Source organism: Acanthaster planci, linkage group LG18 (genome assembly GCF_054643075.1).
Source record: "Acanthaster planci isolate LZ-2023a linkage group LG18, COTS_SCS, whole genome shotgun sequence".
NCBI classification, from domain to species: Eukaryota; Metazoa; Echinodermata; class Asteroidea; order Valvatida; family Acanthasteridae; genus Acanthaster; species Acanthaster planci.
The window spans coordinates 5,287,412-5,310,172 of NC_141794.1; the positions used below are offsets into that span (position 1 = coordinate 5,287,412).

The 22,761-nt window shown below is 45.8% G+C and overlaps 1 protein-coding gene across 17 annotated transcripts in view; it reads left to right on the forward strand.

Annotated features, from left to right (window-relative positions):
* The window catches only part of LOC110985497 (uncharacterized), a 277,011-nt gene that overhangs the window by 117,596 nt on the left and 136,654 nt on the right, over positions 1-22,761 (forward strand). For all 17 annotated transcript variants that reach the window (XM_087148960.1, XM_087148955.1, XM_087148956.1 and 14 more), the window contains 29 exons: positions 457-777; positions 1,329-1,661; positions 2,288-2,605; positions 3,003-3,169; positions 3,910-4,280; positions 5,069-5,301; positions 5,505-5,738; positions 6,167-6,313; positions 6,771-7,005; positions 7,557-7,747; positions 8,319-8,754; positions 9,266-9,483; positions 10,084-10,227; positions 10,480-10,653; positions 11,015-11,181; positions 11,690-11,849; positions 12,391-12,583; positions 13,126-13,388; positions 13,734-13,937; positions 14,538-14,684; positions 16,451-16,639; positions 17,229-17,465; positions 17,965-18,285; positions 18,774-18,888; positions 19,385-19,602; positions 20,256-20,573; positions 21,227-21,393; positions 21,998-22,157; positions 22,563-22,755. In XM_087148960.1, the coding sequence (XP_087005086.1) occupies positions 457-777; positions 1,329-1,661; positions 2,288-2,605; positions 3,003-3,169; positions 3,910-4,280; positions 5,069-5,301; positions 5,505-5,738; positions 6,167-6,313; positions 6,771-7,005; positions 7,557-7,747; positions 8,319-8,754; positions 9,266-9,483; positions 10,084-10,227; positions 10,480-10,653; positions 11,015-11,181; positions 11,690-11,849; positions 12,391-12,583; positions 13,126-13,388; positions 13,734-13,937; positions 14,538-14,684; positions 16,451-16,639; positions 17,229-17,465; positions 17,965-18,285; positions 18,774-18,888; positions 19,385-19,602; positions 20,256-20,573; positions 21,227-21,393; positions 21,998-22,157; positions 22,563-22,755 (6,574 nt within the window). The remainder of the gene's footprint in view (positions 1-456; positions 778-1,328; positions 1,662-2,287; positions 2,606-3,002; positions 3,170-3,909; positions 4,281-5,068; positions 5,302-5,504; positions 5,739-6,166; positions 6,314-6,770; positions 7,006-7,556; positions 7,748-8,318; positions 8,755-9,265; positions 9,484-10,083; positions 10,228-10,479; positions 10,654-11,014; positions 11,182-11,689; positions 11,850-12,390; positions 12,584-13,125; positions 13,389-13,733; positions 13,938-14,537; positions 14,685-16,450; positions 16,640-17,228; positions 17,466-17,964; positions 18,286-18,773; positions 18,889-19,384; positions 19,603-20,255; positions 20,574-21,226; positions 21,394-21,997; positions 22,158-22,562; positions 22,756-22,761) is intronic.

The window sequence follows — 22,761 nt, forward strand, 5'->3', positions numbered from 1 at the left end:
TTGATAAGATGTTTTTACTTCATAATTACACTGATACTTTGTACTTCACAAAAAAAGTTTCCATAAAACTCCACAGAACAGCAACTGTGTTTTGCTGCATGGGGGACTACTTTATTATCTTAAACACCATTTTTATCGTAGCTTTTGAGTTGAAATTTTAAGAGAACTGCGCTCTGGAACGAAATGAATTCCCAACATTATACTTTTGTTTGAATTCAATTGAATGATGAGGAATTTGTGTCTCAAATGTAGCATATAAAGTAACTTTTGAAGTTTTCAAGAAAAACCTCCTTAACTTGTCTCCCTTTCCCACAATAGCATGTTATAGACTTTTGCTACAGAAAATAAGGAATAAAACATCTAAAGCATTCATGATACGCAGATAATGGAATTTAAAATTTGGACATTGTATAGTTCTATAGTCCTGAAATTAAAAATTTGGATCTTAATCTGCAGGGCTACAAGGCCGACCTGTCAGAGTTCCGGGCGACCGTCATGCCGCGGGACTTCATCCGCTCCTTCCAGGAGAACCCGGACACCAATATCATCCAGGACCGGCTTGGCAACCTGAACGAGCGCTACGCCAACCTCAAGAGCAACAGTGTCCGCTTCACCAACAACCTGGCGGACATCGCCGACCGGCTGCAGCGCTACCAGAAGTCGGTGGGCGTCGCTGACCGCTGGCTGGGTGAATCCCGCACCACCCTGGACACCCTGCTGGCCAAGCCCGTGCCAGCCGAGGCGGTGGAGATACAGAAGCAGATCGACGACCTGAAGGTATGGAATCAAGAGACCTTTGCCTTACTTATCCAGGTTATTGTGTCACTCAGCAACTTCAGATAGCATGCATTATGTCAGTGATGTATCCAAAATGTAGAGCTGAGATGGTTGCCTCGACTTCACCATTATAAACGCAACTCTACCAATTATGGAGGATTCTGCAGTATTGAATTAATGAGACTGGCAGGTGTCGCTTAATTGGAACTTGATGGACCTTAGACGTTGAATTTGAGATAGTGTCAAGGAAAGATTCATGGCAACAATTCCTCAGAAAAAATCCCAGTTTGATATTTTGACCTTGCATGCAGAAAATGATTGCATTGTAGGTTATTTTGGATAATCTATAACCTGTTTTTAAGATTGGCTCCATAAGTGTACTTGTGTTTTAATCAGAGTGACCTTGTCTCACTGAAATACCAAATTTCTCTATCAAGGTTAACACTCGGAATATGAAACCAGAATGTCAAAATCTAACTTATAGGTTTTATTTTCCTCGCAAAAGATTAAAAGGGTTCAGGTAGTAACAAATAAATAAACCTCACTTCCAGGTCTTCTATGACGGTGTTGTGCACTTCTCGGACGAGATCGATGCCGTCAAGAGCAACGGCAATGACCTGTGCGCCGTCCAGCCTCAGCTGGCACCCAGTGTGGGCCGGACCACGGATGACATCAACCAGCGCTACAACGCTCTGCATGGCCAGATCGGCGAGCGGCTGAGCAGCTTGCAGGATGCCCTGGGCCGGTCCCGCAGCGTCCAGGACAGCCTGGACGGCCTGTTGAAGTGGCTGGACCAGGCCGAGAAGGAGGCGCACATCCTGGACAAAGGGACGGTAGTCAAGGTGGAGCGGGAGCCACTGCAGGAGTGCTCCCAGAACTGCAAGGTAATTGGCCGGGGGAGGCTGCTTTTAAAGTCTGATTCACGCTCTGTGCGGATGTAAATTCAACCATCAAATTCCCATCAGAATTACATATGCAGAGAATATGCACTTGACGTGTACCTTCAGATGCTATTATTTAATCATCTCTATTCAATGTTCAACCAAAAAACGTACAAAACAATAAAGATGTGACATAGAACCCCGGTCCCAAGTGGACGATAAATAAATTAAAGTAATCGTGGCAGGGCGAAGAGAAATGAAGCTGGTTTTAAAAATTAGAGCAGCACAAACAGTGAACACATTTAGAAATACCTTCATGATGATACATTCATAGGACGATGAGCAAAGCAATGATATGCTTCATGTGAAACATGTTGAGGCTGTTTGACTCGCCAAAATGGCACCGAAGTCGAGGCGATGAGAGTAAAGCCAGTGCTTTAACTAAAGGATGTTTGCTTCCACAAATGGTAACACACCCAACAGTACAATTTTTCATCTCAAAGAACCGTTCCAAGCTCTGATTGTAAATTGATGTCTGTTTGAGACTGTATGCTGAAATGCATCTTGACTATAATCAGAGCGTCTGAAAGTTTCATTTTTCCCCAAATTGGTCTGACCACGCCCAACAGGTCTTCCAGACGGACATCATTAACCACGCCCCGGTGGTGCAGAACCTGGACGACCAGGTCACCAAGCTGATGCGCACCAGTGAGCCCAAGGTGGCGGAGGTGCTGAGGAGTCGCATGGATGAAGTCAAGCGGCGCTACACCGGGGTGGATCAGACGGCCAAGCGGCATGGTGGCCAGCTGGCCGACCTGACGGACAAGCTGGCCGAGTTTGAGAGGGAGGTGGACCTACTGGAGAACTGGGAGCTGCCGCTGCTGGAGACGTTGGAGTCACGCCGGTTCATGAAGGATGAGCTGCCCAGCGTCTCCAACAAACTGACTGTGAGTTTTGAGACTTCAGGAGTTGATTTCCAGAGTAGGGCTACGTTTAGGCATTCGTGTTACAAAATATTGTCTTTGAAGGTCGTAGTTTCTCGCCAAAACAACCAATCAGGCATTATTCATATGGTGTTTGTATTAATACACTAAAAATGATGACGGCATATAACATTTCTGAAAGATTACATTGCAGACAACAGTTTGATATTCATTTTTTTTTAAAGCAAGCCTAAAAAGCTATTGTTGGTGGTAACAGTCAAATGCACAACCAGTGAAAAACAGCTGAAAAACTTACTAGTTAAAACTAGTCACAAGACCATCACAAGATCAGTCACAAGACCAGTCCAGAAGACATCAACTGCTGGAATTTTATCTCTGGAATGTTTTTCCATCTTTCCAGGACGCCACCAGGCAGGTGGAGAACCACCGGCCCCAGCTGGCCAAGGTCCACAAACTGGCTGAGGAGCTGCTGAGCCACCCCCGCGGCAACGACACCACCTATGTCCAGAAGGTCCTGGACAGCGTGGACAGCAACTGGGAGACCCTGGAGGACGTTCTGGAGAAGAGGTACCGGACAGCAGCACTTGTCATTCTCTTGGTTGATTTAAGTCGATCGGGCTTCCCAGAATTGTCTGAGCTGAGCTGCCTCTTGAGATGAATAGATGTTGCTCCTTTGGATCATTAATCCCAACCCTCTAGAGAGCACAGAATAGTTTACTGGAATTAGAAGAACAAATGATTGGCCATTTAAAGGTTAAGAAAACCTTTGGAAATTCTTTTTTGAACTGAGTATCTTGACTGGAGCTGAAGATTAAAAGCCTGTTAAACCTCCAGAGAGCTAATTCTGTGCCAAAGTCAATGAACTACTGCACCTCACGTTTGCAATTTTCCCTGATCTGTGTTAGCGTCCTCAGCTGGGAGAACTGTCCATACATCACAGTATTTGTTCTTGCCAATTGATAAAGCATTATGCCTATAGGTACAGTGTATTTATCAAACAAACCACATTCATTCAGAGAAAACTAACCAGGTTAACTTCCAAGCAGATAAAGGGCCTGTTTGTTTCGCGTGGATCCGGATCGCAATCAGTGATCTGTCGTTGGTGCATTGACTCAAGAACCCCCTAACAGATAGCACGAACCAGCCCTGGGATTACTGATCACAATCCACATCCATGTGAAACAAACAGGCTCGAAAATAACGTGAAAGAAGTATTGCTTGGATCTTTGTCATCTGTTTTAGTATTGACTGCAAGGCTTCAAGTTGTTGACATCTGTGATATCTGTTCATACTTTGTCTTATTGTAGGAACTCACAGTATGAGAACCGCCAGGCTGCCACCAAGAAGTACACGGCGGCCCACAAGGACACCAGCTACTGGCTGGACAATGCAGAGCGGCGGGTCAACCAGCTGCAGGCGGTCTCCAAGGATCCCGGCACCATCGACTTGCAGCTGAAGGAGGTGCGCCCCTTGCGGGAGGAGGTGGTCGCCTACCGTCCCCAGGTGGACACCGTCTGCAACCTGGGCTCGGCCCTGGACCGGCTGGTGAAGGAGACAGAGTCGCCCCTGCAGGTGCCGCCTCACCAACGCTCAACCACGGTGGGGCAGGCCCGGCGGCCTGGAGAGCGGCTGCGGCCCAAGATGATAGAGGAGCAGCTGGACCAGAGCTTCCTGGAAGGTAAAGAGAAAAAGAGTTTTTGCAAGGAATTCAACTGTTTGGCTGGAACGTTTCCAAGGGAATGTTGATTAGCGTTCTGCCACAGGACAGCTGTAATGGCCAACACATCACAAAAACTTATCAAGTTGTAGGTTTTAATGACCACTACTTGATCAGACCCGAGCAAGCCCAGACCAAAGTGGAAAGAAATCCACTCTAGAAACTTGAAGGTCACAGGTTTAAGAACCCTGATTGGATCTCATTTATTCTAGGAAGGCATCGAGTTACAATATGATAGAACATCATGAAAAGGCTGAAGCCAATAATAGCCAAAAACTCTACTGCAGAGAGGGAACTCAATGTAATCTGAGCACAAACTTGACGAGTATTACTCGTATTACTGTCCAGTGTGCCATTGGCCTTTCAACTTCTGACACTGAAGGAAGTTATTTAAATATCCAAGTGCATGCGAAGAGGCTTTGCAGTTAAGAAAGGGGTCAAGCTGACTGCATACCCTACAGCATAGTTAAGCCATGTAGCCACCAGTGTCGTTGCAGAGCCATCAAGGGCCTTTCCTGCCTCCTTGAACATGTGTGATACGAGATCAGCCCTGTAGTCTAGGCAATATTTAGGCTGCAGTGTTTTATTTTATAATCTTTTAGTCCCATGCTAGCCTTTTTTGACGTGCGATGTAAGTTCAAGCCTTTAGTCTGAGCTGTATCTAGACTTGAGGGGTTCTGATGCTGCAGAACTGCACATGGTCTGTGTCGATCAAGCAAGGGTTTTCTCAATTCCTTTCATTCTCTCAGAGCAATCGCCCATCCTGGAGGAGACTGGCGAGGTCCGCCACCGCTACGATGACCTCCTGCGCCGCCTGACCGGCCGCCATGACCTGTTGGAGCTGCTTAGCGAGTACCACAATATCAACAACCGGCTGATTGACACCCAGGAGTGGGTCATCAACATGGACTCGCAGATCAGCCAGAAAAAGCCTGGTGGCAAGGACCTGGGCTCGCTTGCCCAGGACATGGATGATATCAAGGTAAGGCCAAGGCCCTCTTCTATACCTGGGCTACACCCAGGACTTGTTTCCATCTCCTGCTGAAAATTTTAAAGCACCCCCCCCTTGTCCAAATTGTCTGGACATTGCCTTTGACCTGTGTCAAGCTTTGAGTCACCCAAATTGGGCGTAAGTGCTGATGGTGGTCTTCATCTTCTGCTTGTTTTTACTCGGTAAATCTCCAGACAATCCAGACCAACATCAAGGCCCAGCGGGAGCCCATCCAGGAGGTTATCAGCGACGCTGAGGCCTACCTGCGGGTCAACCGGGACCGGCTCTCCCCTGAGCAGATCGAGACGCTGCAGCGCCGCATCAACGAGCTGCGACGCTACCTGGACCAAATCTGGGTCATCTCAGAGCAGATCATCAAGGAGACGGAGACAGAGATCCACAGCATCAACCTCCAGCAAGAGGAGCAGGTAATGACTGACCTGGGGAAATATCTCTCAAAATCTCTAGTTGTTGAAGTTGAGGTCTTTTCTAAGTCTGACTAAGAAACTGAAAATCAGCCTAGTACAAACTCAGTTAAACCAGAAAAAAGAATGCGGACTGAGTAGTTAAGTTCTTTCAATTTGGAATATATACGAAATTCCCTCGGGAAGTATTCCTGCTTTTTAGGATGAGTGTCCTTTACTTGTTTTGTTAGCTGCTTGAAATTTTTTAACTCTCCATGAATGATTCTTTTGGTTTTGCACTGGCCGCCAACCACAATTTTCCCAGCCACTTGTTGGCAAACATGCAACTGAGACGTAGAAAGAGTAGACACGTTAGTTTAGCCCTTCTTTTAGGAGTCACGGTATTCGGTATTCTTTGATCCCTTCTCTTCCCTCCATCTCTCCCCCCTTAGTCCAACTTGGGCATCGAGTTTTCAGCTGTGATGCAGGCCCTGCGGGACCTCCTGGAGTGGGTCAGGGTGAAGGAGGAGCAGCTGGGCTCCCAGCAGCCCATGACCGAGCGCACTGACACACTCAAGAGCCAGCTCAACCTGCAGCAGGTACTGATGAAGAGGACTTTGCTAGCGACAAAATGAACAGCCTCACCCCAGCCAAAAAATTGGGCCATTTCAGACTCTTTATCTATAAACCTATCTGTGTTCAGATTTATGGTCAAGATGTTGCAAATCATTATGCTCTGTCATCAGGTGTATGATTACAAAATACAACTGAAAGTTTGAATGAAATTGAATTTGATTAACAAAACTCAGTGATAGAAAATGAACGCCAACTGAGACGTGAGATAAACGTGGGAGTTTAGAGAGGATTCGAATAAAGGCAGTGATGATGATTGAGGAATTGCACGGGGAAGATCCCTGAAAATCACTGAAAAGCAACAGTATTTTATTGTTGTCATGGTTACATCTCCTCTGAAAATCTCGTGAGTTTATCTTCATCCTCAAACGTCATCCTGCCATTGCCGTGTTTCAATTCTCTTAATCCTTTTCTGTGCCTCAGGACATCAACGAGGACATCCAGAGCAAGAACGAGCCAGTCCAGCAGGTCTGCCAGGACGCTCGGGCCTTGCTGAAGGTCAAGGGCGGGAAGATGACTGCCGACAACAAGCGGGACCTGGAAGACGCCGTGGACCAGCTGCAGTCGCGCTACGCCGTTATCAACGGCAGCTCCACCGACCGCACCAACAAGCTGAATTTTGGACACCAGGACCTGGACAAGATCGAGGAAGGATGCAGTACGTTTCTGTCGTCGTCCTGGCACCAGGGTTTCTAGGGTTGTTTCCAAACTCCTGATTGGGCAAACTAGAAATCCCATGGCTGGGTGTATTCAAAGCACTCTGGTAGTTGAGTTTTTCCACAAGTCCTTCTAAAAGTCCAGTCTGTGTTTCAAGTCCATTTAAAATCCTTTCACATGTAAGAGGGTGAAAAAGACAAAGGAGGACCTTTGGCACAGTTCATTTGAATAGCCTATGACTTAGGTTGTGACTGGACGGGCCTGTCATGGACTTATCAGGGACTTGTGATGGACTCGCTTCAACATTGTTTCCAAGTGTGAAGGATGTCAAAATGAAATGCTCATTCCCTCAGTATTAAGGCTTCTTTAGAAAACCTGCCAAACATTAACAACGTGCTGCAGTTACTAGTCTGGTGACTTGTAGCTCTAACAGGTCAGTTTTCCCACAGTAAAACAGTCCTGGGTGTTAACCAGTGAAATTAGGAACCACCTCCAGTTGCGTAGATGAAACAAATCACAGTTGGTGTAACCTTGTTTATCCACCACCACCAGGTGAGTTTACAACATGGCTGCGGGACGCCGAACACGAGCTGGCCACCATCCTGAAAAACGTCAGCAGCGACTACAGCACGCTGTCCAGGCAGACGGAGGAGCACCAGAACTTCACCGACGACGTGGTGACGCACTCGGCCGACCTGAAGTACATCAACAAGGCCACGCAGAAGTTCATGACCTCCGCAAAGGTGAGAGCTTGACTAAAACGTTGTCGTGGTCAGACAGTATCTCTCCAAGCCCAAGGTGTAGGATAGGATGGAATCTTAATCTTGTGTGTCTTCAGTAAGAAGTGATGCTGGGACAGCTCAGGCAGTAGACTCAAGTTCTGAAGTTGTTCCACCTCCACCCAACCAGATTTGGTATTTCTGATGCGTGGAATTTGGAGAAAGTCTCGCATATTAAAGAATAAAACAAGAAGTTCAGACTTCAAACTTCAGCGTCGTAATGTATGTAACATATTATGAAGACATTTTTTTATGGCAGAAACATACTTTTTTCCAATCAGTACTGCTGGAAATTGTAAGCTTTACAGTGCAACATTTCTAATGACTTCTCGATTTTCCTATTTAGAATTTTGAAAAGTGTTGCAAAGTTGGGAAAAGAAAGAGTTTTAGCTGTTAAGTTTGAAAACCAAAATGAATGGAGTACATCTAGAGGAATGTTTCATGATTATTTTGGTGGGTTGGACAATTTTTCCTTTATAGTACAGTGTTTCTTGTGATAAAACTCTCTTTCTGGTTTGATTCTTTCAATGCACAGACCTACAAGGACTTCCTAGCCAACTATCGGCAGAGAGTCATGAGCCGGCAGTTCCAGCGGCAGTTCCAAGAGAGCCCCGACCAGGACCTGCTGCGCCAGACGTTGGAGGACCTAAATGCACGCTACGAGCGGCTGAAGGCCGACTGCTTCGGCCACGGCCGGCTCCTGCAGAAGCTGCTGGACAAGCACAAGCGCTTCGCGGACAAGGCCGAGGACACCGACGCCTGGCTGGGCTCTGCCGAGGAGCGCATGCAGACGCTTCTGCAGAAGCCCATCGGCGCTGAGACAGACACCATCAAGCGGCAAATTGACGAGTTGGACAACTTCCGCAAGGACGTCAAGCAGCGCCGGCCTGATGTGGACAAGGTCAAGGACTTCGGAGAGGACCTGATCAACGTTCAGCCCAGCGTCAGGGTGCCCGTGCAGAGGACCATTGGTGAGTAGGGAATATCATCCTCACTCCCCAAGTATTTTTCACCAGGAGCTTCCCTGAATCCTCCAGAACCACACCACTATGCAGGAACACAAACAACTAACACATTCTTTGTACCTCTAGTTTCAGTCGTACTTGATTGTCATTAAAGTGTTTGTTGTACATTTTGAATACGATACTTTAACAATTCTTCAGTCTTGTACCAAATTTGAATTCTTGCTTCTTATTGCCAAGCTTACTTTACGCAAGTGATTGTGGTCCCAGGGTATTCCACATGTTGTACATGACAGACATGTGGTACTGCCACCATTTTAAAACCATGCTGAAGTGTGCTACTCTCACTGTAGATCCTAGGTTTTGTGCACATTCAGTTTAAAATTGATGTCATATTTTGTACATGTACAGAGCATTCCTTCCTCTGCCCCAAGTACGTAAACCACACAGTGGTTAGATGCTGAATTCAGTCCATAGGCTTTCATTCGGAGGATATTGCTTTCGTATGATTCATCTCCAGAGGACATCACAGACAAGTACGACTCCCTGGACGGCCAGCTGAACAACCGGTCTCGGCTCCTGCAGGAGGCGCTGGCCCAGTCCCAGTCCATGCACGACAACCTGAACGACCTGATGAGCTGGCTGGATGGGACGGAGAAGGACGTGCACAAGATGGACAAGGGCACGGTGGTGGTAGTCAAGAAGGATCCCATGAAGCAGCAGATGCAACATGGCGATGTGAGTGGATCCAGATGGAGGAGGTTTAACTTGAGCTGATCAGGCAGGATCAAGAAGAGTTTTGTCATAGGATGTTGTTTATTAATCAAAAAGCCTCCCGTGGAAACAGTCCATCCTGGACCAAGTTGTCCTCCCAACCAAGTCAAGTAGCTGTTATAAGCAGACTTCACTCGCATTTTGGAAACAGGACGAAAGGGGCCCTGTCGAAGTTGATCTTGGTTGTTGGGTTTACCACTATGGATAAAAACCCATAGATAAGTATGGGTTAACCACTCGGAAAGAAGATTTATGAACATTAAACCTAACCCCTGGGATGTATGCTCAAATTGGAGGATTGAGGACTGTTAGAGTAAAGAAAGCTTTGTTTAAAACTTTGAATTTTCTTTGAATTTCTTCAAAAACGTCCTTCACTTGTGCAGGCTGTGAGATCAGCAGAGATAAATCAACCCTTGCTGAACAAAAGCATAAATTATTCATTTTTTGTTGACAGTTGGTAGTAAACACTGATTACGCCAGTTAGCCATGGTGGCTGCAAAAGAAAATCTGCATGACTGTAGTCAAACTTGTATATTCATGGTTGTTGTCTCTCGCTTTTGCCAGCTAATCACCGAGGACATCACGGCCAAACGGAACGTCATCGAGGAGTGCGTGAACCAGGCCACCAGCTTTGTCCAGCAGTGCGACCCCATGGAGGCCCAGATCATCCAGACCAAGCTGGACAACCTCCACTCCCGCTACAAGCAGGTAGGCACTGAGACAGAGCCTCCTCAGAAACTGTGGAAGGGCTTACATGCCAGTAGAGAAGTTCTAGTTGACTGTAGTTCGATCAGCGTTGCCCAACAAATAAATCGTCAGGCCAGTGGCTTTGGGTTCAAACTGAGAAATTTTTTCCTTCAGTAGAATGGATTGTCCACATTCACAACAGGTGGACCTTTTGTGGCATTAACGTTATTTTCTCGTATGTAATCTTTGTTTGTCTCTTGTTTTTTTTTTCAGGTGAAAGACACGTCAGAGCAGCACGGCCGGCAGATGGTCAGCCTGAAGGACCGGCTGAGCGACTTTGACAAGCTGGTGGACGAGCTGGAGGACTGGCTGCTCCCTGTCCTGGAGCACGTGGAGAGCAAACAGTTCATGGAGCAGGACCTGCCCGTCGTGGGAGACCAGCTCAAGGTGAGGCCCCACTGCTCAGGCCAGCGATGCTGTCAGCTAGACAATTTATCTCCGCGACTGTTTCATTCGTAAAGGGGCAAGGAGTGGGCTGGTAGTTATTTGGTAGATATTTGTGACTTGTGATCAGTGGGTTGGGGTTTTGAATCTCAGCTGCTGGCCACATGCTGGGCCGGAAAAGTTACCCCCAGGAGCGTAAAGTGGGCATCGGTGCTAGTTTGGGATTGACCAGCAGTTGACGTCGCATCCCATTCCCAAACCATGTGTTACTGATATCCCAGTATTAGGGATGGGGCTGAGAAACATCCTTGTAGATTTATTACTCAAGACCATTTCTGTCTTTTTAAACTTGTTGCCATTGCAGACCTACAAGATGCAGATGGATGACCGTCGTCCACTGTACAAGAAGATCCACGAGGTGGCAGAGGAGCTGATGAAGCACCCTAAGGCCACCGACGTCTCGGAGATCAAGACCATGATGACCAACATCGAGCTGAACTGGGACTGCCTGGACACGGCCTTGGCCAAGAGGTGAGCCAAGAAAAGCTAGAGGGACTTCTGACCGGTAGACTGCTGCTCATCTGATTCCCTCTGTCAAGTTGTTCCAGTAGGAGACTTGGCTGGTAGTCTTGTGACGTCCATTCTCTTCAGCCTTCCTCCACATGTAGAAAGACAGAGCTGAGTAATTACATCTCTCAGCCAAATGTTTTATCGGAGGCATTCAGTGCTTTAAGGATGAATCGAGTTGCACGCTGTTTTGCAGAATCTGCAAACCTCCTTGTTCTTTGTTTTTTGGCAGTTTTAGTCGGTCATGCAACTTGTGTGTGTCACAGTTGTTGAAAATAAGTTCCTTCCAGAACTTGATTATGTCATCTTTCTGAGTGATGCTGTCAGTCAGAAGTTACACATTGTGAAACAACGATCATTTTGTGAAAATGCAACTTTTTTACTACTCAAATAGTTCTTACTAGTTGCAAATGTTACTGGCCAAAAATTACAGAAGTGATAAGATACTTGATATTTTTCCCCACTATTTTAGAACCAAACACCACGAGGAGCGCACAGCCGCCCAGAAGACGTTCTTCACCTACATGAAGGACGTGAACAATTGGATCGGCAGCCAGGAACGCCGTATCGGCCAGATGGCTGCCGTGGCTAGGGACAGCAAGCAGCTCCAGTCGCAGATCGCAGAGGTCAAGGTAAGCCCCGCCCACAGTGTAGCTGAACATGGCTGTCACATGTACTGATTTCACCCCATGAGAATCGGCAATTTTGCCATGGTAATTTAATATGAAAATCGGACCAGTCTCCTTCAGAAGGATTCTGTCGCAAAACGGATGAGAGCCACAGTTTCTGTGCTTATCAGTTCACTGAAACAGATGTCTCCCCCTGTAGAATGGAATATTTCAGCATTCCAAACGTTGTAGTTTTCGCAGGGCGGGAAAGCTTGCCTCTGAGGGCAAAGGCCGTAGTCAAATCCGTTATAAGCCCCTGCAAGACCATCAGAAATCATTTAGTCCTGGGTCAAGTTGCAAACTACTCAAATGAACTGGGACAAAAACATTGCCTCATTATTTGTCATCCTGTTTCTTTGACTGATCTTGTGACTAGACTCGACTACAACCCCGTTGATGGCTCTAGAATCAAAATTGTGGCTGGGCCAAATTATCCAAATTAAGGGAAGAAATAGAGCAGTACCATCCATTCCAAAAACATTGTTCAACTTTTTGTGGACTGCAGCCGTTCCAGAAGGAAGTCAAGGACTACAAGCCCAGGGTGACTGAGAACGCCCGACTGGGCGCCATCTACGACAAGATGATCTACGAGACAGAGATCAACATCGCCACGCGACCTCACTACCGCTCCACGGAGCTGGACCTGACCAAGCCCATCGACCGCAGGGTCTTTGAGGAACCTAAATTCATTGAGGATCGTAAGTCATTAAAACATACCTAAAGCCCTGTCTTTGATTCTGCTTTGGGCAATTGTTACCTTCTGTTTCTGAGCAAGATACTTTACTGTAATTTACATCGCAATCATGGCGGCATATAACTGTTCTTCCATTTCTATTTACCCTGGTTTGATGGTCCGTGCCTGACTGCAGGAACTGACGTTGGAATTAAATGTCCAGGATTTATCTCAGGCAGGCATTTTCGTCAGAAGACTATTTAGCAATCCCTTTTTTATGTACTTTTATGGGGACTTTGCTTCTCCGGTGAATATTAAACCAAAGAATAATTTTCACATTAGCTTACATCTTACAAATGTCATGTCTTCAAAAGCTGCCAACCAAAGCAAGTGAATACTAACCGCAGTTCAGCAATGCTTTATCTTTATATCTTTGAAAAGCTTTTTAAAGGAAGCTTGTATTTTAAAATTCATACAGTGGATAACCTACACCCTCCAAGAATGTATTTCTCAAGCAGAGAGTTTGCACTGTTTGATCTGACCAAACGATTGGCCCATCCTTTTCAGGTGACACGGAGGCAGACCACATGGTGGCGGACACCAACAACCGCTATGACCACCTGCTGTGGCTGATCTCGGAGCGGCTGGAGGACCTGGAGCTGATGCTGCAGTTCATGGAGCGCTGCGGCGGGGTCTTCGGCCTGCAGGAGTGGGCCAATGAGACGGAGACCAAGCTGAACCGGCTCAAGCCCACCAGCCGGGAGATCGAGCCGCTGGAGGAGGAGATCCGGGAGTTCCGGGTCATCGTGCAGGACATCGCCTCCAAGAAAGTGAGTGGGAATTTACCAGTCGGCCATCTTGAATTGAAAGAGGGGTGTTCACTACAGAGAATAAGTGGACTTTATTTATGAAGCTTTGAGATTTGATAGTGTTTATGTGGTATATTTCTTACTCAATGAAGAATGGATGGTCAGCTGCCGGACCAACGACCAAGGCCAAACCACATATTGAAATTTGGCCCTGTTAAGAAGCTTGGTGGAGAAATATAAGTACATCTCTCAGATTTTTTGTCAATAAACATTGCATTTTTTAAGTCGAATTGCAGGCGATTGTTTTAAAAAAAAACTTGGCTACCAAACAACTTAAGGATTTTGTTGGTATTTTGGCAAACTCAGGGACCAGTGTCGGACGTGACTGTCCATGCTGAGCAGTTCCTGCGCAGCACCAAGGACAAGCTGACCCCCGAGCTGCAGGACGAACTAACCGGCATCGTGAGGGAGCTGCGCACCACCTACGAGCGCCTGCAGGGCCACTCACTGGACTGGCTGCGCCAGGCCGAGGACCTGCTGGCCCGACTCAAGAAGGAGAGAGATGAAAACGTAAGTTCTTGGGGGGGGGGGAATTTTTGTGAGAGAAATGTTTTTCCATTTTTGTTTTTATGGATTCTCTCTTTTAAAAAAAGCAGGGCTCACCTGTACACAGGAATTTGACAAGGGAACCAAAAGATTTAAAAAAAGAGAAAAAAATTGTGAAATTATGAAGAAATTTATGTGCCCATGTGTACACGTATTACAATTTTATATCTGTTTTTTACAGTTTTGTGTCTAAAATGAGTCCATTCTTGTGCTTAAGGGGATCAGGGTTTATGATCTGGGGTTTCTTTTTTCATTCTGAGCTGACAGTCTTTCAGACTTGGTAAACTGGCTTAGCCGGAGTTTCTGAGTGGACACTTTTTGGAACAGAGGATGGAAGTGTTTGGGAGGTTCTCAGTCCAGAAGTTTTTAATTAAAGTTCTGAGTGGAATATAGTTAACTGGTGAAAAGTCTTCACTTACACTTAAGCACAGGCCAGATGTTTAGGAAATTGAGATATTTAGCAACATCTTTGGCAAGCAGGGAAATCGCCCAAGGATTGGTCTTTTTTGACTATGTATTTTGTAATAAGGAAGCATCTCAAATTTTGAACTCTTTGGTCTTCAGATGACCCTGGAGGAACGCATCCGCGAGCTGCTGAAAGCTCTGCAGGCACTCCTGGACTGGGTGGCTGAAGCGGAGAGGCGTCTTGGCTCCGAACAACCCCAAGAAGAGACCGTCAGACCACTGACCAAACAACAGACTGAACACACGGTATGTACTTGTGGAAAATTGGCCTTCACTTCTTAGATTCCTCAGGCAGCTACAGGCCGGGCACCAGTCTTCCATCCCATATACATATTTAAGAGGTTAGCTTTGAGTAGTCTGATCAAAATTTCAAACCTGGCAAATTGTATTCCCAGCAGATTTGCCCAGTTTTTGGCTGCAGGGAATAAGACCCTTAACCAGACTATTATTTAAAGGCACATTTGTTATTCAACTCAGCATTGGCTGTATGGGTCCCCGTCTCCATTAGAAGAGGTTATGAGGTAACCAGAACCAATTATTTTTTACCTCATTGAATATTTTGATAAAAACTTAAATTAGGTTCTTTTAATAATAACATCAACAAAATTGCCGCAAACGGTTCCTTGTAATTAGCAGTGCCCTTCCTTCTTCATTCCCCCCCCCCCGAGACATCTGTAATTCAAATTAAATACAGTCATTTCTTAGTTGAATTCTTCAGATCTTCAGATTTTGAAGTCCATAAAGAAAGACCGACATTGTTTTCTTGATGAAAACGTTCACATTTTCAAATTACTGAAAACCACTTTTTTTATCACGTAGCCACTGAGGACTGCACACCAAGAACTTCTTGTAAGATATCTGTGGTTGTGTTATTCCATCACCTCTGTGTTCATTGCATGACAAATGCAAATGATTCTGTTGTTTTGTTAAAATGGTTCAGCGCCAAAGAAGCTGCTGTCTTTGAATTGTTACCTGTGTTTAATTGTGCACTATTGTATTCAGCTAATATAAGTAAGACTTGTTGGTACGGTTTTGCAATTTTTCATTGCTTTGGCTGAGGTAAATATTTCGGTTTTGATTTCATTCAGTTGGAAGAACTGAATACCTGGGAGGAAAGGTAGAAACCCAACTCCGTTGAAAATGTTTTGGCGGTTATATGTCAAAGGAAAGATCACCTGGAGTATTGATGAGAGCCCCTGGTGGGTCTCTCTCATTTTGCCATAAACGGTGGAGTGGCGCCCTCTCCCATCTCAGGTATTCACATTTATGGTCGTCGTCTTGTCTGACAGTCACACCCATACACCGGTCAAAGTTACTTGTCGTTTGTGTCGGTGGCATTGATTGAATGTTTGCATGGCAGAGGCCCCACATCTGTGGCATGAATATTTCCCGACGCCCGCAGTGGGTGGTATACATGTGTTTGCTTTGTGAAGAAACCTTTGTTCTGCATGTTGACACCGTGAAATGGGGCATATTTCCATCCATGAAATAGTCCGATGCACCGTAACTGTACATAGTGAAGGGTTACTCAAACGGCCTTCATTCCAGCGGAGTTTTTATTCATCTCCTTGAATTTATGCTGTCATTGATCAATTCCTGAACTTAAGATACACCTTAATTTGATAAAGCTCTTCTTTTAATGCCTGGCACATTCGTCCTTGGTCCTTTCTCTATTCCATTGAAAATCTATATGTGTGAGTCGATGACTTAAAAATCCTTTGGTTGAATAGACAATGTTTAAAGTTACTTCTTCAAAAAGGTTCTTAAAGGTTCTTTAAGCTTCAACTCTCACCTTTATAGTTTTCCTGCTGGGAGACAGATCTTCAACTGCCCGTCCTAGATATTTAATCTGCACTTGAAATTCCCAGTCAGTGCAGTAACTATAACAAGCGGGTCGAGTATCCCATCTTCCCGTGCACCACCAACGTAGAGTTCCCCGGAAATGAAATTCAGCTGATGCAAAGTCTTACCTGGGTAGACATCACATCATGCTTCCTCCTTTTCTTCTCCAGGCCCTGAACCAGGACATCCTGGATCACCAGCAGCCCATCCTGGAGGTGGTGCAGGACGTGGAGAGCTTCCTGAAGCAGTACGGCAACAAGGTGGACCAGCCCAACCAGACCCGGCTCCGCACCCTACAGACAGAGCTCAAGTCCCGCTACGGCGTGGTCAACTTCCAGTCCACCAACCGACAGACCAAGGTTGGGGTCCATCTCAGTGGTTCTGTCGTGACCTTGTAGTTTCTCTAGATAGTATCAACTTTGAAGCCCAATAATGATGTGATGGAGACTTTACCAGGTGTTCTACATCAATCAGATTACGAGAAGTCAAACTCGTGGTTTTTTTGAAATTGTGACAGCCCCTCCTGCTTGGAGAAGAACTTAGTTTGACAAAAGATTAAAAGCTGCCTCAAAAGGTTCCAAAATAATCACGAAGTAAGCTCAGGCAGTGGGGCAGTGTTGAGCTTGAACCTTACAGTGTTGAAGACCAACTGAAAGGTTTATCATCAACCGAAGTAACCAAAACAGAACTGGCAAAGAAACTGGGGAAAACTGGAAATTATTGAGAGTACATGGTTTCCACTGAAAACCATCCGTAAGATTTTACTTCATCATGGTGTAACTTATTTTACTGTAATGTCACTCCTTCAAAACCACGCTTTTGCCGTTTATGCTTTTTTGAAGGTTTCAGAATTCAGTCATTTGTTTTCAAAACCATGCATTGGTTCTGAACAAATTATTAACTAGTATCCAATCCTCAACTCCTCTTCTTTTTTTCTTTTTTTTTTAGCTGACCACGGCTGTGGACGAGCTGGTCAAGTTCAGCGATGACCAGACCGAATTTGACCCCTGGCTGGCCAAGGCTGAGCAGACGCAGCAGGCAGCGCTGAAGAGCGTGGGCCGGGACCTGAGTACGCTGAGGCAGCAGAGCGGCCAGCAGCGAGCCTTCAATGAGGAGGTGCTGGGAAAGGCCGCCGACCTGCGCTTCATGAACGTGACAGGACTCAAGTTCCTGGATGCCGCCAAGGTGAGCACCTGGAGATTCTCAAGTTCAGGAATGTAGAATCCAAATAATTGCCACAGCTTTTGTTGCGACTACAGTGACGTGGAAAGAAAATCTGAAAAGTTAGAGGGCTTGAATTTTGTATTGCCAGTTCGATCTTAGCAGAGTCTTTGACAGAAGGTTTTATTAGGATTGAAAGTTCAGACTGCCTACCTTTTTGAATCCTTAATCTTGTCAGTTTTATGCTCTTGATGCAAATTGAACCATTTACCCCTATTTTATTAAGGATGGAGCCTTTTGGTTTTGGATACACAAGTTACAATTTTAAGCGAGAATTTGGCAATCTAGCTGTAGAAACCTTGGGTAAAAATCCTGGCATCTTGAGGGTTGTATTTAACCCTTTTGCTTGCTGTTGAAATTTAATACAAATTTTTGTAATAGTCCTTTTTTTATGGCTGCCAAAAAGCGTGGTATATGTCACTAAAAAGCCAACCCTTCTTGACTCCTCTTTTCCAAACCGTAGGTGTACCGCCAGGACCTGTCAGAGTTTCGGGCCACCGTGCTGCCGCGCGAGTTTGTCCGCTCCTTCACAGAGAACCCAGAGTCCCAGACCATCAATGGCAAGCTGCGGGACAGCAGCGACCGCTTCAACGAGCTGAAGCGCCTCTCAGCCCGCCACACAGAGTTCCTGCAGGACCTGGTGCAGCGTCACCAGGCCTACCAACAGGCAAGCAACATCATGCTGGACTGGCTGCCAGGTGCCGAGAAGACGGTGGCCAACTTGGTCAAGGAGCCCATCGGGGCTGACCCTGCCAGCGTGCAGAAGCAGATCGACAAAGTAGAGGTAGGCAGTCAAAGCTACAAATCACTGAGTGAGAGTCCAAGTAAAATTGCAGAGCTGCCAAGAAAAGAATTGTACTAAGTACTGGTGCTTTAATAAAGTACATTTCCATGACTATGAGTACCATTTTTTTCATGCCAGCGCGAGTATGAATACACATGCATGAGTGTGAGTGCGAGTACCGAAAGAGTATTCGAGTATGAGTACTATAACTTTGCTAAGCATTGAAAAAGGCTAACTGTAAAACCAGGTTACCCGTTAAACTTCCATGTGATGAATATTACATTTGAGTGGTTCTCTGCTGAGCTTGTTTTAACAGCTTATTGAATTTGCAAATTAACTTCCTTTTTTCTGTTGGATAGCTCATTTTTAGAGTAAAAAGTGTTGGGGCCTCTGGAAACTGCAGTAGATTTAAATAACAGATGAAAATTAGTGTGGGTTTCTTTTCTGTTCAAGAAGTATCCTGACCTTAACTATAAATTGCGTTGTAGGCACTTCGCGATGACGTGATGTTCCATCACAAGGACGTGGAGAATGTGAAAGAGTCAGGCAGTGAAGTGATTGAAGTACAGAAAGAGCTACGGCCAGACATCACCAGAAACACAGGTGAGTTGCTGGCTGTTAAGCTCACTTTTGTCTGTTTCCCTGGCTGTTGCAGTGCTTTGTTATTCTGAATTCGAATCGTGCCAATCTCTTGATGTGTGCTTGTAAAAGTTCTCAAGTGTAAAAGTTCTCATGTTGAAAAGGAACATGTTTATGTTTATGTTGGAAAGGAATGCACACTGTAGCTTGAGTCGAAAGCAGAAACAGTACTTTCATGTCAATCAGTGAAAGAAACATTCTGCATTTTTTGCTGTGGAAGGTGGATCACACTCGTCACGGCTGTCAAGAGGTTTGACCACTGTCATTTTCGGGGGTCGCAGCTCGCAGTAACCAAATGGAAATCTTTACTGCTTCAGCTTTAATCCTGAGCAGTTTGTAAAAAAAATGTATTTAGTAGCGCTGTACTATACAAAGAGTACTTTGACCGATGTTTTGAAACGTGTCGGTGGGAAGCTTGAAGGATCCATTTTATCCAGCTTCATCCATATTTTCTCGGCAGACGACATTGTCAGCCGCTACGAGGCCCTGCAGGCCCAGATTGCCGAGCGGCTGGCTGCCCTGCAGCGGGCCCTGGCCCAGTGCATGGATGTCAAGGAGCAGCTGGACATCCTGCTGCGCTGGCTGGACGAGGCCGAGCGCAACACCCACAAGATGGAGAAGGGCACGCTGATCGCCGTCAAGAGGGAGCCGCTACTGGAGAACATGCAGGGCCAGAAGGTAACTTACGTAGGGTAGAATGTAAAATCGAACCAGAGGTTATTCCAGGTTTTATCTTGAGGAACCCTGCAAAACCCTGGTGAACCTCGTTTGTTCGTGCTTATGACAGGTTGGCGATGTTCAATGCTTATCTCATGTAAACCTGGATGTAAAGCTCATAAAATCTTGAAGTAAACCTCATAAACTCTCCTTGAAAACCTCATAAAACCTTGAGGTAAACATAACATCTCTTGGAAAACCTTGTCAAACCTTAAGGTAAACCCCATGAAACCTGAAGAGTGAACTTGAGAACCCTCATCAAACCTTGAGGTTAACTACCTAAAAAACTTGATGTAAACCTTGACTTAAGTCTTGTTCAATTCTGAATTCTTCCCTTTACATATCATCTTGATTAAGGTCTGTCTTTACCCACTGTTGGCTTGGGTTATTAAGTAAGAATACTGGATTGCGTAGTAGGGACGGCATTATGCACCATATTCCAGAGGTCCAAGATTTGTTTTCTGTCTTTCTAGAGTTGGTATTTTCTTCCAGAAATTAAGAAATGAATGCAAAATGCTATCACTTACTGAAGGCTCATCATGGTCATCACCTGTCCATGTGCACGCATTTAATTTCCATTCTGTGGGCCTTCCTTTTCACTGCCAATCCTGTAGGTCAACTTCTCGGACATCGAAAACCACCGGCCAGCCGTGGACACAGTCAATGTCAGTGCCCGGCAGCTGATCCAGACCAGTGAGCCAACTGAGGCCCGGCAGCTGCAAGGCAAGCTGGACGACATAAACGAGCGCTACGGCCGCATCCACACCGTCACTCTGCAGCACGGCGACTACCTGGAGGGCGTGGCCTACAAGCTGTCAGAGTTCGAGAGTGAGGTGGAGCAGCTGGAGGACTGGCTGCTGCCCACGCTGGAGCTGCTGGAATCCAACGAGCTGACGCAGCAGGACCTGCCCGAGTTCGGCAGCAGGCTGCAGGTGAGCTGTGATTTCACCATGATCTTACCAGCTACAGCTCTGCCTCCAACCCTACTCTCGCAGAAGACTGATACAAACAAACACGAAAAAGTTGTCCTTTTCCACAAACATTGCGCTGTAATCTCCAACAACTTGTGATCTAGAAGACATTGCTTGGTTGTACCAAAGCTCAATCATGTTCGTGCCGAGTTCATTAAAGTTAACAGACTTTGGTTGGATTGCTGCAGTATTGTGCTTAAAAATAACAGTATGTAGAGAACGTTTGCCCTACCTATGTCCCCGTACTTGCAGAAAATTGCATCAGTTGCTGTTGACTCGTAAATCCATGCATTGGCTGATTGCAGATTATCCCAAGGAAGTGATAAGTGACTTCATTTATAAACCTCTAGCTTCAATCATTGCTTAACTCTGTCTTGGCTCATTACTAAATCACATGGTCAGTGAACATCCCAATTTGCTCTCGTAAGAGAAGGCTAGTTTTTTCAAAATCATCCTGTCCCAGACGCCATTTGAACTACAGTGTGTCATAAATCATAGCCTGCAAAAGCTTAAAGAGACTTATACTTAAAGCTCTACAGAAGCACTGTTACATGTGGTCGTCAGACTGTGAGGAAAATAAAGCTGACATTTTATGGCAATTCTTTCATTTGCAGGACCTGATCCGCCAAGCTGACAAATACCGCCCGGCACTGAAGAAGATCAAGCAGATGGGGAAAGAACTGATCGAGGACCCCAAAGCCAAGGACACGTCCCACGTCACTGCCATCCTGACCAATGTGGACTTCAACTGGAAGGCACTGGATGACATCCTGGCCAAGAGGTAGGCATGACTTGGTCCCACTCACGGGTATTTATGAGCGAGCGCAGCTATCCGATTGGTCTCAGGCATGTAGTTGTTAGTGCTGACTTTCCAAGCAGAAGAATTGAAGCCAATTTGAATCGTCTTGGGAGAGGAAACATTGAAAAAGCACCCAGGATATCATAAAACATTATAACGACATCTACATGGATTATGAAGGGGTCTAATCCTCAAAATAAAATCTGGAGTCGTTTAAAAATATTTAAATGTATTATGAAATCCTTGTGGAAGTTATACTGAAATCCTTGTCAGTTTTTTTTTAGAGTGTGAGTTTTAACAGGAATTATCTCCTTTTCCTGATTTTTCTGGTTTCAAGTAAGCGTTCCCCCCAGAAACCATATCTAGACAGTTTGTGAGAACTTCATATTCAAGGTTGAATTAATTCTCCAAAATTCTTGAAGTTTGAACAAAAGTGTAAGACCTTTACTCCCAGAAAGCAAATTTGTTGGAAGCACAAGCCATCGAACAACTTCCAAAGTCACTCGCCAGAATTACTGAAGTTGCATTGTCATTCAAATTGCTGTGCATTTCATCCAACTTTGTCGACCTCACTTCATCCCACCAGGAACAAGCAATTTGAGGAGCTGACCGCCGCCAACAAGCGCTACGGCACCACGCGTAAGGACGTGACCTACTGGCTGGACACCACGGAGCGCCGGCTGGACCAGGTGCAGCCGGAAGCCCTGGACCTCAACACCATCCAGGTTCAACTCAAGGAGCTCAAGGTCAGCACAAATATCATTGACTCACCAAAGTGTGGGTGGCTATGATCCGATATTTAGCAGGACAGGGATGGTTGGGCTTTGGACCGGAAGTGTAGAGGGAGATGTTTTTGCATTCCTTGTCTTGAGTTGTGCCTTCTCGTTTCCGTTCACAGTGTAAAAGGCTTTGAAATAATACTATACCTCATCTTCTATTCTTTTTAAGTCTGTGCAAACATTTTGATATCAAGTAGGAAGTAAAAATAAATTCCTTCAACCCAAAGGTTTTAAAGGTTGAAAACTGCACTGTTACAAGTTCAGTTCAGTGTATTAGCTAATTAATATTCCATCCCCTGTGTTAAATTGTGCCAACCTTTCAAATCGTATCTCTATGTTCATCTCCCTTACCTTCTTGAATTCGCCCAACAGCCCCTCCAGAAGGAGATTGTGGGCTACAGGCCCAAGATTGACGAGAACACCAAGACGGGCAACACCCTGGACACACTAACCAAGGAGGTCGCCCAACCCGTCCAGGCGTCACCCCACTACCGCTCCACGGAGCTGTCCGAAGTCACCAAGGACAAGACACTCAGGAAGCCCGAAGAACCGGTCCAGTTCCTGGGTACGT